At 37.6% G+C, this 15126-nt stretch overlaps 1 protein-coding gene across 1 annotated transcript in view; it reads right to left on the reverse strand.

The window, feature by feature from the left end:
* Nucleotides 1-902: 902 nt before the first annotated feature.
* LOC122797186 (serine incorporator 1-like) overlaps nt 903-15126 on the reverse strand; it is a 191689-nt gene continuing 177465 nt past the window's right edge. Inside the window, exon 4 of the mRNA XM_044066009.1 lies at nt 903-990. Within this exon, the coding sequence (XP_043921944.1) occupies nt 903-990 (88 nt within the window). The remainder of the gene's footprint in view (nt 991-15126) is intronic.

Below are 15126 nucleotides of genomic sequence, written 5' to 3' on the forward strand. Positions count from 1 at the left end.
ACCGAGTCTATAGGGTTATTTCTTGTAGGGGTTATATTATGGTTGTGGGTATAAATTTACAGCATGGCAAATTAATGTTAATGGCTAATTTCTTCAGTGGCAGAGGTATAACTTTGGGGAGGAGCAGGTAGGATTAGAGTGTAAGGGAAACGGTGCTGAGTTAAGGCAATCCAGTCCAGCAGGGAGGCATTTGATTATGGCTACTACGTCATAGATGTCTGGCAGTGTTGCATTCATTCCTGATTTGGCAGGATAGTTTGTCTTTGTAGATGTCTTTAAAGGTGCATTATGTCTTTTAGATGATTTAAATGTCTTTTTTCTTTCTTACAGATGGGGGTTTTTGGAATGCTGCTGCTATAATTTGGAATAAGTGGGTATAAGGTAGAGCCTTCTCTTTACATATTAGAGGATTTACGCTTGTTCTTTTTCTTTGTAGATGGTGGTGTGCCAAGTACCATTGGTGGCGATACACAAAGAATTCACAGATGATGGAAGCAGTGGCAAGCGAAGAAGTTACTCATGGGGAGCACAAGGTGGCAACAGTTACTGACTGAAATTGCTGAAGGACAGAAAGCATTATGCAGTGGCTTGGAAAGGGGATCTGAAAGGTAACGTTTTGATAGGATGGATGTTTTGCCACCGGAATGAAGCACAAGGTGGAGCTGGGTAATCACCTTATTAAGGTATATTAGAGCTCTGTGTTCAATTAGTGAGAGCTGAGTATTGCATTGGTATAGGGGCAAGTAAGGAAGAGGTAGGTTAGGAGGGCAAAGGGGAAACAGTTGGGGATGGTTTGTGGTGAGTGTGGAGAATAGTAGAGTCACAACATTCATAGAAGCACAGGACTTATGGGTATGTAGAGTATTTTGTTGCTGTGAATAGGCGGGTTTTCGGGAACTAGGTCAAGGGGTGCTGGTGTTTTTGCAGTTAAGGTAGGACATTAAAGTTGGAGTTGGACTGTTCACTGCATGATGCTTGGCACACCACCATCTACAAAGAAAAAGAACAAGCGTAAATCCTCTAATATGTAAAGAGAAGGCTCTACCTTATACCCACTTATTCCAAATTATAGCAGCAGCATTCCAAAAACCCCCATCTGTAAGAAAGAAAAAAGACATTTAAATCATCTAAAAGACATAATGCACCTTTAAAGACATCTACAATTTTGCGGACAAGTCTTATGGCACAATATCCACAAAGTTGTCAGTCTGTTTTTTCACTTCAATAACATCCTCTGACATTGCTTCAGGATGTTCAGCTGTCTCACGTACAGTGTGCATCTTTTATATCCAAACAGTGCTTATAAAAGGCACATAATCCCCTAAATATGGAAGATGTAATAAGGGATCTGGGGACCCAAGTAGATAGTAATCTCACCTTTGATAATCACATTGCCAATGTGGTTAGAAAATCCTTCTACGTGGCCCACCTAATCACAAAAGGGTTCACATCCAGATCAAAAGAGGTCATTATGCCCCTCTGATCATCACTCATGAGACCCATCATAAAGTACAATGCCCCATTTGGGATGTACCTTACAAGACACCTGCAACAGCTGGAAAGACCACAGAAGTACCTCACCAAGAGGATCACTGGCCTCAAGCAGATGCCCTATGCAGCTCGACTGAAGAAACTCAAGCTGTACTCGGTTGCATACCGCCTACTCAGAGGTAATCTCTCCCTGACATACAAGGGCATGTCCAACCCAGAATTGATGGACATGGTCCACCTAAAGAAAATGTTATCCCCTCAAGCCACATGCTCTAGGGATCTACACCTCACGACAACAAGAAATAAGATGTGCTGGAGGGATAGATTCCTGTCCCAGAGACTTCCCATGCTTTGGAAAAAGATTCCAATCTACATTAAGCAGAGCTTCTCACTAACACTCTTCAGAAGAAACCTTGATGAGTGGATGGGAAACAGAAAGTTTACCCTGGGGATCACTTCAGTGGATCTGCTGGACAGAGGCACAGGGAACTAATCTAAGGGGGTGGCGAAAGCCATGACATTATGGCTAGGCTTATAAATGCCTTTGGGCAGATAGCCTAGTACCTAACTATGAACCTATAATGCAGGCCATTGCAGTTTTAGGCATGCTATTCATTAGATACTGCATTTACATTCAGACTATATTATTGTATTGTTTTGTGTGAATATTACAGACTTTTTTAAAAACCCTAAAGGAGGGAATTGTTATGTAAATTGTGGGTCAGGTCAACTTGAAATATCAGAAATTTAAAATTTTTAATTAAATAAGATGGTCATGCTGAGAAGCAAAAAAAACTGAATGGTAGCAGGTAAGTTGATTTTTTCCTGGCAGGTAGTCAGATATTTTGGCTAGTGGATGGCTTTGTATGTGTCTCAACTGTCCTTAATTTTGCCTCATTTTTTGTGCTGTCCCTTGTAAAGTTTTTGATTTTCTGGTAAATCACTGAGAATTACTCACTGTCCGTAATGGGCAAGGTTAATGTTTCATAGTTCTGATGTTTTACAACATAAGTGCTGATGCAAAACCTTTGTCCTGGTCTCTTGAGCAAAAAAGTTGAATGTCACAGATTTTTCCTCATATTTGGTTGTTCCTCATAACATCTGTGTATTTCTGCAAATCAGTGAGGACTGTAGTCAATCATTGATAGTCATTTGAGTTTACATATTTCCTTCATGTCTGATCTCTTATTTTAGCAACTTTCTAAGCATATCATAGCAACACTTAAAACCTGTTCCTGATTTTTTTCTCTTTGTCCCTGATTCTTGTGCTGACAGAATGTCAGCTAATTCAACACATTATTGTGTCTGTACATGATTGTTGTATATATTTATTGACTTTATTTTGTGTGAGTTGGACATCTGAAATATACATATACAGAGTAGCTATAATTGATTGAGGTGAGTGTAGAGGAAAAATGGTTAATGGCTACAGTTTCATTATTCTGGCTTTGCAGAGCTACTGTGATTTGTATGTTGATACATTATGTGGCCATTATTTTATCACAGTCAGAAGTGCAAAGTATATACAGAAGTGGCTATAACTGCTAGGTAGGGCTGCCTGTGGATAAGTAACCCACTTGTCATTTTCTCAGTTTAAACAAGGAGTAATTTGGCAGCACTGCTGCACATTTTAAGAAAGATTAACACTTTACTGTGATAATGTGTGTTTCTGAGAAACAAATATGAAGTACATTAAAATGACTATTGTTATTATTATTATTATTACTACAACAATCAGATATCTGAGGCATACATAGTGCAGTGGTTGTAACAGATGGGTTTAGATGCCACTAGTATTTAAAGGTTATGCGGCATTGCTTTTATATAGTCAATATTAAACAGCGGTCATTAATCTGGTATGGCACAAATAGTGTAATACAATGTACTGTATTCATTAAAATCAGTGTAAAACAAGTATTACTATGGTGTATGCTTGTGTGAGGGAGGGTGCTACAGTGCATTTAAGACTAACAGGTTGGTCATATCTTGTTACTCAAAATCACAAACATCAGCTTTGCACACAATTAGTGATTAGCATAATTGGACTTGCAGAAGCAGGGTGTTTGTGAAAGCAACTTCTGTAGTTTCTGCTGAATGCTCCCCTCCATCTCTTTGTGGGTTTATCTATGTGATCTGATTTTGTATAACACCCCAAACACATGCTGTAAGTGAAATGACATTGCTCCACCTTGCAGGTAGGTAAGTATGCAGCATGTGTAGATGTTCACACACAGTGTGATAGACATGTCTTATGTAAGGTAGTGTCAGTATGTGTGTGCAATCCATGAAAAATCAGTGCATCTTGTCTTGTGACAGACCTGGCTTATCAGGATTAGTGTCAGTATGTCTGTATGCATATGTGTGTGTGAAAATTAAAATTACTAATTAGTATTGTGAACTCACACAGTATTTCCAGGCAGAAACATAACTCTTCTGAGTAGTAGATAAGAAAAAAATCAGTTAACAAACCACCTTTTAAAATGAAAGAATAAAATGTATAATATAATATAATATCCAGGCCCTTAGAGCATCTAGGGGGTAGTGTGTCCCTCAATCAAAACTAAAAAGTGAAGTTTTACATGGGCTTAGAAACAGCCTGTGCCCAGATTCCCAATTAATCTAGACCTTCTCTGTACTTTGTACAGAAGGTTGCTATATTTTGTGTTGGCTGCTAAGAACAGTGAAGTAATTATTTCTTTAACTTTCCTCATAAAACTCACAGCTGTGAGCAGAAGGTCACAAGTGTGTTTTAGGCTGACCATAGTGTAGTCATTATTTAACTTTCCTTACAAATCTCATAGGTATGCTCAGAAGGCCACTATAGCTTGTCTAGAGACTGTGTACTATAAGGGAGCAACAAATTTGGAAAATATTATTGCAATAATTTGTTCTCACTTCTTTCAAAATCAAACATCAGACATGTGGCCATCTTTTAGGGCAGTTGTAAGGAGAAATGTTGAAATCTGCTTGAGAGCAACAAGTTGAAATATGTTATTGTGTTCTCTTTTCTTCTTCAAGCTTGTCCGAATCTGACATTACAGGACTACACTGAAGGTGATTGTCTTTTGGAGGTCAAGGTGAGGAGGTATGCTGTGTGTGTGTGTTTGTGTGTGTGTGTGTATGTGTGTGTGTATATATATATATATATATATATATATATATATATATATATATATAAAGAGTGTGTATATATATATATATATATATATATATATATATATATATATATATATATATATATATATATATATATATATATATATATATATATGTATATAAAAAAACAGCACAGCCACTTGTAATATAAGAATATTATATTCTGCGGTGCAGTGGTGCAGTGGTTAACATTGTCACCTCACAGCAAGAGGTTCTCCAGTTCAATTCTCAGCTGGGGTGCCTTCTGTGTGGAGTTGAACCAAATCAAAAGACTCAGCGTTCGAAAATAACCAACCCGACCAACACAAGAACGCTGTATTCCTATGTGTCTTGAAATGCCAACCTGGTCTTCACAAACACGCCGAGCAAGGTGTAATAAAAATATAAAAAGCTTTTATTCTATAAGACATGAATACAAGTTAAGCGTTTTCACTCACCAAACGCGAGCTTCATCAGAACTGTTTAAAAAACTAATTGATGTGACTTATATAACCTTTTTGGTGCCAAAATACTACTAACATAAAACTTTAAAGCTACATACACATATTAATAATAGTAATTATATATATAAAATAAGTACTTGAAATCACCATATCACATCATCAGATGCATCAAATAAACATCTGCTACTATAAAAATATACAATTTAAAATATTACATTAAAATTTACTATATTAGTATAATATTTGCAATGTTTACAGTACATTTAAATCTATCTACAGAAATAATAATGCTGGCTTAATAGTGACAAAATCATTTAGGCCAGGTGTAGTCGAGGCATCTGTATATAATTGCTACCCTATTTCCTTATAGGATAATAATCCTTTCAAATCCCCCCCTCTAGGTTCAACTACCAAACTATCTAAGATAGCAAATTTAAATGTATTGGTGTAGCCATATTGTTTAATATGCTTGTATAGGGCATTCTTCTCATCTCTTGTTTTAATACTATATTGATGTGCATATATATGTTTATTCAATTTTCTTTCCGTCTTACCTATGTAGAATCCTGAACATGCAGTACACTTTGCCAAATAAACCACGAATCTAGTATTACAATTACCATGTACAAATCTTATAAAAGTCTTGTGTAAATTTTCCAAGGTAATACTGCTTTCTTCAAAAATAGCGTAACATTGTTTACAGTTCCCTCACTTAGTTGTTTTTCTATTAGTCAACTGTCTAGTGATATCGCTACTTTCTAAATACCTTTTTATATTCCAGCCCATTTTATAAACAAAAACTGGTTGGGATCCTAATATTTTAACTATATCTTGATCAATCATTATAATTTTCCAGTTATTAGTTATGATCCCCTTAATCTTACCACTAAATGGGCCATATTCCAAAATGCACGCTCTTCTGTACTCGGTGATAGCAGACGTATTGTCATGTGTCTGCTCACCTCTAACATTATGGGGATTGTTTTTATCATGTTTAAGTCCTAACAAGGGCATATATTTTCCCCCCATTCTTTTATAACATTTTTACTTATACAATTCATCATATTAAAATCATAACCTCTGTCCCTAAAAAGGGAAATGATGAAATGAACTTCTTCCAACATCTCAGAATAGGTGGAAGTCATGCGTATTGCCCTAATAATCTGGCCCTTAAAAATGTTGACAAATAGATTCCTTGGATGATTACTAGTAAACTCAATGTAGTTGTTAGAAAAAGTGTGTTTTCTAAACAGTCTAGATTTGAAGCAGTTTTCACCTTTAGAAATATGTGTCCAGATATGGGAGTCCTTTCATATTAGCTGAATACGTAAATTTCAAATATGTACTACTAGAATTTAAAAACTTAACAAATTTATCTAATACTTCATTATTACCATCCCACAATATATAAATGTCGTCCAAATATCGTGAGTAATACCTAACATGTTTGAAAAATTCACTAGTAAATAATGTACTCTCCTCCCACTCAAGCATGACTAAAATTGCGTAGATCGGAGCACACGCTGCTCCCATGGCTATGCCATTGGTTTGTCTGAAAAATTCCCCCTCATATTCAATATAATTGTTCTCTAATACCATGGACATTAATTCATTGCATTCTGTGTGGAGTTTGCATGTTCTCCCTGTGTTCGCATGGGTTTCCTCTGGGTACTCCGGTTTCCTCCCACATTCCAAAGACATGCATCTGGAGCATTTCTCCCCGGGCTTCCACTGAAAACAGGCTTTGTGGAACCTAGTCGGACTTTCCCGGTCAATAAATAAAAAAAAAAAAAAAAAAAAAAAGAATATGGCCATTAATGCCTTCTCTTTAATCCTAGTCTAACATTAAACAGGATACACAGAAAGTGACTATTTTTTTTTTTTTTTTTTTTTTTGTTGCAGAGAGGTGGGCGTAAGGAGGAAGGCACTATTCCAAAATATGATTTACATTTTATTCCATGCATCTGTCTTCCCAGTCTATTGTGAACTGCTACTTTTTGTGCTTGAGCATTAAACCTTGTCCACAACTCATTTCTTCCTTGAAAGGAGTTCTGTTCAGACCATTAATGGATCAAAAGATTGGAAGAAAAAGCTCTAAAGTGCCATTCAATGCATCTATAACCTCAAACCTTCCGGTTTCCTAGTGGCTCCCGCACATTTGCCTTGCGTTATCTTCATTTATTTATTTCCTCTGCAGTTGTTACAGTGCAATCTTGGCTAGTTTGATGTGTTGAAAGGATACTTGAAAAAGCAAAGCAAAGATTCAGGCTGAATTTATTTACTTAACTGTGATTACTGTTCATGCTATCACTGGAAAGAAAAGTTGCTAAAAATAAGCTGTAGTATGCAAATCAGAGCATCTTCAACCCCAGATCTCCAACTTAATTCAATTATTTCCTCCAATGCTATTACAATGCAGATTCACCAGCTGACAAGTAATCCAAAATATGTGAAAAGGAAGAAAAAAGTAAAATAGGTAGGGTAGGAGAGGCCAGGATGGGGGGGGGGGTGCATTTATGGGATGTACATAGGGTAGCAGTAGGCAATGGGGTGGCACCATAGATTTCTTTGCTTAGGATGCCATTTCTCTTAAGGCCAGATCCACCACTATCTAGCAATTTTATCTGGAAAAATCACATGGCTTACTCACGTTTTTAAAGGAAAATATTCTTTGGGCAGACAGACAAAGTGGGCTACACAGCCTGTCAAGCACCCAAAAGAGCACAGTCAGATGATTTATAGCAGTAGAGAGCTCTCTGGAAACTAATACAGCTTTTTGAAAGAGATATCTGCCTGCTATAAACATACTCTTCATACAGAAAAGTTTGCCCTCCACAAGGAAAATCCATCCTAACCTGTTTTCTTACCTCTTCCTTTGTAAAGACTTCAGGTAATATTCAGTCCATGGGTCATGATAGATGACAGTTTTAGTGCATAGAGTAATTTGGCTACCTTGATATAGAACATCAGTCATGGTATTATTAGTCATGGCATTATTATTAGCCATCACCAAGGCATGCAGTCCAACTGCACTGACCACTTCAAGGAGCTGGTTAACTCACAGCAGCCTAATGATGTCGCCAGGTGCTTCTGCGGTTAACTCATATTGATACTTCTAGGTGTCTAACAGCCTGTTCATACCCGCATTAATAATTTCAAAACTATATCTATATCTATATATATATATATATATATATATATATATATATATATATATATATATATATGTTGCATCACAACTACATTGATATCAGACTTCTGTCTATTGATTCTTATGATTTATTAATTGTTGTTTTTATGGTACTTATTTATATTGTCATAATTTTCATATTTTTCAAAATATCTCAACCAAGACTTCCTAGCCTCATATGATAAATGAGATGGATGGACAAATTGCTGGTGATGGGAAGTGTCAAGTACAAAATATTACACAATTAATATTTATTGTGTTTAATATCACTTATTGAATGCAGTTTAAGACTTAGAATCTAATGAATGCTAAGAATGTAAAGATTTATCTTTTGTTCTGGACAATTTGCCATTTACATTTCTTTAGTAACCCTTATGGCTCTAGAGATGTGAACATTTGTTTGAAATGTGAACCTTTAATTTGAATTTATCAAAAAACTCAGGATGCAATTATTGGGAGTTAAGAGTACAGCCTCAAGAGCTCCAATGGAGTGAATGAGTTAAGAAATAAATATAACAGTTTGGAATTGACAGACTGAAGGCCCGTAAACTTGATCAACTCCATCTGAAGAAGGAGAGAGAGGAGGCTTATCCTGAAATGAAAAAATATAATTATCAGACCACTAGAAATATTCCACCACTAAATCCTTTGTTTCAAGAAAAAGCTAATGCACTCAGCACAGCAACCAGGGCCGGTGTTAGCATTTTTGGGGCCCCCAGCAGATGTCAAGTTGGGGGCCCCCTAGGCACTTCCAGGCTACATATTACCCTATCGCTGATACCCCTTCTAAGCAACCTTTTAATTCATGCTGCAGACTGACTGACCTGTAGCTATAGTGGTCTTAATTACAACAGGCCTGTATACCACACTATGTTGGCCCATCTCGCAAATGGACATTTACAGTTGCTGGAATTTAGTTGCACCAATGATACATTGCAGGAACACAATGTACAGGTCTGGACTTAGGTGAAATGGTGCCCTAGGCTTAAGGTTTCTCATTCACACACACACACACACACACACACACACACACACACACACACACACACACACACACACACACACACACCCTCCAGTCTTCCTCTGATCCCCCCCCCCACCATCTTGGGCTTCCCATGCTATGCACTTTACATTCTTCTTCCATTTCTCAAATTTTGCTTTATTCTTTAGCTTTTTCAAGAAGCCGTATCTTCCTATATGCTCTGACATGCATTTAAAAGTTTTGTTTTCTTTTACATAACCTTTTTATCCAATGATGGCTTGAACAGAAATTTTGATTAAGGAAAGAAATCGTGTTGCTGTTCAGCTTCAGTTTTCCTTGCATCCTTTCAACACACCTTTCATGACCACGCCAGTGCAGTAATAATCATTTAGGAAATAACTCAAATAAGACAGGGCCCAAGAGGCCATAGGGCTATACATGTTCTGAAATACATTTAGAGCACTTTCCCAACTTTTTAATCCAGGTTGTACTAAAGACTTACTGTTCAAAGATGACAAAATAGTAACTCACGCTAAACTAACAAGTCAGTTGTTGTCTGGATGCACAGGTCCTGTCTTGGAACTGCCTTCCTCCCTAACCCCCCAAAAAAGACTGCTTATGCATCCCTCTAGTGCTAGACTGGGATGAAAGCAGAGATTCAAATTTCTACAGTCATGTATTTCAAGTGAATGCTGACATACTTATACATAGCATGTCTCCTTGTTCCTCAACCCAAACTGTCAAAGGCAGCTACCTGCACAAATGCTTGAAGTGTGAGTGAGGAAAGTGAAAAAAAAAACTTTGTTGCTCCTAGACAGTGCACTACCCCTGAACAAACTATAGTAACCTTCTTTCTACACCTCTGATGTCTGCCAGAAAAGTAAAAGAAAAGAATGAACACACTGTCCTTAGCCCAAACACAAGGTATAATAACCTCATGTGCACACCTCTAAGGTTTAACTGTGAAGACAATTAAAGAAGTAATAACCACACAATCCACCCTCTGCTCGCACACACACACACACACACACACACACATGTACATACACACACACACATGTACATACACACACACACACACACACACACACACACACACACACACACACACACACACACACACACACACACACAAAACCTACAGCAATTTTCTGTACACACACATCTGAGCAGAGCTGGTTTTAGAATTGGTGCAGCTGAGATGAGAGGCCATTATCAGATTTATCCTAACAGGGTCATATCAAACCCCTGTTCAGGTTAAAGTGCATAATTAGAAAATTAATACATTTTTCCTACTCATTTTCCCAACCCAGCAACAGCTTTTGTGGGGCCCCCCACACAGTCAAGGATGATTAAGCGTGCCCCATGTTTCCATTTATACAGTCTGGGGAGTGGGAGCTCCCAGAGGTTTAGAAGATATATTTTATTCATTACTTTTGAAATATAATTACTTGTTAGCTACATTTTTAACTGATATACAGAAGAATGTTGTGTTCTGGTATTACTGGGTGTGTATACAGATAAAAATCACTGACATTTTTTACACACACACACACACACACACACACACACACACACACATGCACACACACATGTACGCATGCACACACACGCATACACACACACACGCATACACACATGCATACACACACACACACACACACACACACACACACACACACGCGCACACACACACACACACACACACACACACATGCGTAAGCCATAGCAATACTAGTTTTGTACTTATTTCAGCAAATAGCAATACACTGTGCAACACTGGTAGTGGCACACCAGATCAGTGACTACCATTTAGCATTCGTCAAGCAGCAGCGGGGTAAGTAATTTTTATTTACCTTCCCTGATTTTTCTCATAGTTTTGCTCTATCTCTTGCAAAACGTTTGATTTGCTTGTAAATCATTCAGGATTACAGACAGTCAATAAATCCAGACATCAGAGTTTTATACTTATTTGCCAAAAAAAATGAAAGCTGATGAAAAAGCTGTTATACTATTAACTTTTTAATTGAATTAGTGTAATATTGCGTTGGGAGGGTGGCCTAATGGTTAAGGTGTTTGCCTTACAAACACAAGGTGCAGGGTTTGAGTCTCACACGGGATAATTGGCTAGGCTTAAAATGGCTCACAAGGGCAGTTAGCTTAGTACTAATCTATGAACATGTTCATGATTTTGAGCCTTTATTCTGATATTATAGGCATTGCAATGAATTCTTCTGCAAAGAAGTTGAAAGTCGCAGTAGTTGGTGTTCTGTCAGTGTTTATAAAACTCTATGAAAGAGAAAACCATCCCTGAAGATCATAAGCATCAGATTTTCTTAAAATCCAAGGTTTGCACCGATCTGAGTCGGTCTGGACTGCTGATCTCTCTAGTGATTACCTTGCTTATGTTCATTATCAGATTTATCCTAATAGGGTCATATCACAGACCTGTTCACGTTAAAGAGCATAATTAGGATATATTTTTTCTCCTCATTTTTCCTCAGCCAGCAGCAGCTTTTTTTGGGGCCCCTAAATACAGTCAAGGATGACTAAGGGGGCCCACTTGCAACCACGGGTCTTGCAAGTACCTAAAGTTGTTTCGGTTATTAGTTTTACTGGAGTGAATGCCCATTAGCAGGGTTTAACTAAGGAAGGGGCACTATGTCAGTGGTAAAATAATTAATGGAATTGTGAAGCTTGTTGCTTAATAAAATACTATTACTATAACCAGAGACTTCTTAGAATTTTAAAGGAGATATAAATGTAGCTTATTACCCATCTGGCTTATTAAGTACACAAAATTGTTGTTCTAGCTTTTGTTGGTTTGACAGACCTGTTGCAAAATATCATGGTAAAGAAACCTGCTGTGGTTGGAGGCCCCCCAGAAACAGGGGGCCCCCAGTGACCGCAGGGTTCGCCGGTGCCTAAAGCCGGCTATGACAGCGACTGCTCACATTTTATGACTACAGTGGAAACATCCCTGCAGAACTTGAAACTCTTCATTAAACCAAGCAGCTCCATAGCACACTTATCAGGTTTCATCATTAATCCAAGCATTAAAATCCCCTAAACTCAAACACCTTAAGGATTCATGAATCCAGTGGATGAGATTATCTGAGAACTATTGCAGAAATGCTTCAAGGTATTCTGCTGGATGGTACACAAGAAGAACTTTATCGTTCACACTTGCCCCAAGGGCGTACGCAAACATTTTACATCAACCTTATAAAATTTCAGTTCTGATGAATACCAAATGACCACTCCCTTATCTGAGCTTTCCAGCCTCAGACTATAAGTAATATGATAACTAGGAAGTATGCATAGCTGTTCACGTGTGTATATAAAACCAAAACAAATATAAGACAAAATGTATCAGTACATCCTTTTCATGCACAAAATTCGATGAAATAGCACTCCAAAAAAAAAAAAAAAAGATATTTGCTGTGTGCTTTGCACAGAGCTTACAGCAACTTGCAAAGATCACCCTAGCCTGAATCACAGTTGATCAAGATTAATAGCTCAGGTTGATATCTCTTGATGTTACCCTCTTTACACTGGCAGCACAATTGTAGTATATACAGGTTATTTCTTTGTGGTTGGTAGAATCTCATGGCCTCCCAGGGAATGAGTGAGACAGGTGTGAACATTGCTTTTTAGTGACTGGTCTTTCTCCAAGGTGCAGTCAACTTAGAGTGATAATAATAAATAACGGTTTGTGCCAGGTTTTGGATGAAGATAGAACTATCCCGATGCAATAAAATCTCTTATTATTTGTGTCACATTTGCTCATTATAGGAATAGCTTGAGGATATGCTTTCTGAGAATGTGAGTGATCAAGCAATAAATTACAAGATTTTGTAGTTGAGCTAATATGACTATCAGCTTGTATTTCTCAAGGATGCTCAATAGACCCCTGCATACTGCACACCCTCATGCATATGGAGACTTTCACATCTTACAAATCATTAATGGAAATCTGAAATTATCACCTCTCAATAACGAATAGTTTCTTAGGTGATCTGAATTTGAGAAAGTCCAGTTTCAACTAATTTCATACAGTCAAATGTTATTAATATGTACAACTATCTCTAATTGTGTATATAGTAATGGAGCAAAGACCCTGTCCTGGAAACACTTGAAGCAGGAAAAAGTTTCATTAAATGGAAACCAAAACACAAAACTTGAATCTATTTGAATAAAAAAAAATAAACACTCCTCAGAGAAGCAGGTGGGAAATGGAGCAGCTTGAGGAAAGACATGAAATCACAGAGTGAAGTTCTACCGTTTATGCACATTATTCAGAATTAACATAACCTCTGTTCTTGTACTGATGCGATTTTAGCCCTGTAGAGCTTTGGACAGTGGTCCTTGCATTCCTGTCTCCGAGACTAGTGACATACTCACTACATGAACACATACGTGCATTTACAGAGTCTGTGACACTGCTAAACACTAAGTGATGACTTCTGCCCCCCCCCCCAGCAGTACGCATAAGCACAGAATGCGTTGGTACTGCCATCATGATTTCATAATTTCTGCCTTTTTTGTTGTATCTCAACCTTGTAATGCCCAGCAATGTATCCTGTCAGGAAGACCTTAACATTTTATAGATCTAAAGTTTTTCTTCAGTTATATATATGAGTTATCTAACCCTGTGGCATAGAAAGATGAAGCCCTGACTACAACCCAGGTGACCTGAGTTTGATTAGTAGGTTAAGTGTATAACAGTGCTGGCAAGGGGGGGTGGCCATGTTTATCCCGGGGTTAGGGCTGTGCTGATGGGGGGGACTGTTCATAAAGCTCTGGTATAGGCTAGAGAGGGGAACAATTGCCAGGGTGAGGGGTAGGATGCTTGGGAAAGTCATACTTGCCCTAAATTCCCAATTCTGAAACCACACTTCATTATCATCCCAGTCTACAGACGTACATTGGCATGCTAGGAGCTAGGCCAGGGGAAAAATACCACTGTTAGCTGTCAAATGACAACTCTTCTCCTGTCTTTATTCTGCTTGGTGGTGTGTGGGGGAAACAGTCCTAGGGTCCTACACTTAGAGATTTAGATGCCTCATAGAATACAAGGCTATCCTGGAAGGGAGACACTTCTCCATTGCAGGCTAAGCTCAGACACTGCTATAGCTTCCAAGAATTGGAGTGTAAGGAAGAAACCAAATAACAGAAGAGCATGAAGTCAGCAGCATTACAGGAGCAAAAGGAATTCCAAAAATATACGAGGGTTGTATGTGGGAGTGACTGCTGGTGTATGTGACATTGTTTGACATAAATTTACTTGTTTACAGTACATAAAACTAAGTAAAGAAAATTAATCACATGCACAAAACATGCAACTATTAGAAAAATCCATCAAATTTCAGTCAAAAAGAAACAAACATTTTATTCTTGGTCATCAGTGAAATCTCCATAATCAGTTTTAAATTTATCAGTGTGATGCATAAATAAAATCTACCTGTTATGACAAATGTTTGTATGAAAGTTCAGTATTAAAATATATACAGATAAGCTATCTGTCAAGTCAGAATATTACATTTGCAGAGAAATTGTATATTGATGAGATATCTGTCAACTCAAAATATAAAATTTCCTCAGAAGCCCTCCTCATTAATTATACTTGCAGGCAGACTGATGATATTAGAGAAAATAAAACAATATGTATCTCCAGGCTATAAAAATCCTTTGTGCTACCATTAAAAGCGAAAGTCTGTTTTAACCCAGATGAGTACTATTGCATTATACACAAAACTGCAAGCAGATCAGAAATATTAAAAGCTGATGTCAGAAATTTCATTGTATGCTACACTTAAGACAAACCATCATTTTGTTTGGTTACCAATCTATGAAAATAGACT

This window comes from Protopterus annectens, chromosome 3.part0, assembly GCF_019279795.1.
Source record: "Protopterus annectens isolate FY-2018-M chromosome 3.part0, PAN1.0, whole genome shotgun sequence".
NCBI classification, from domain to species: Eukaryota; Metazoa; Chordata; order Ceratodontiformes; family Protopteridae; genus Protopterus; species Protopterus annectens.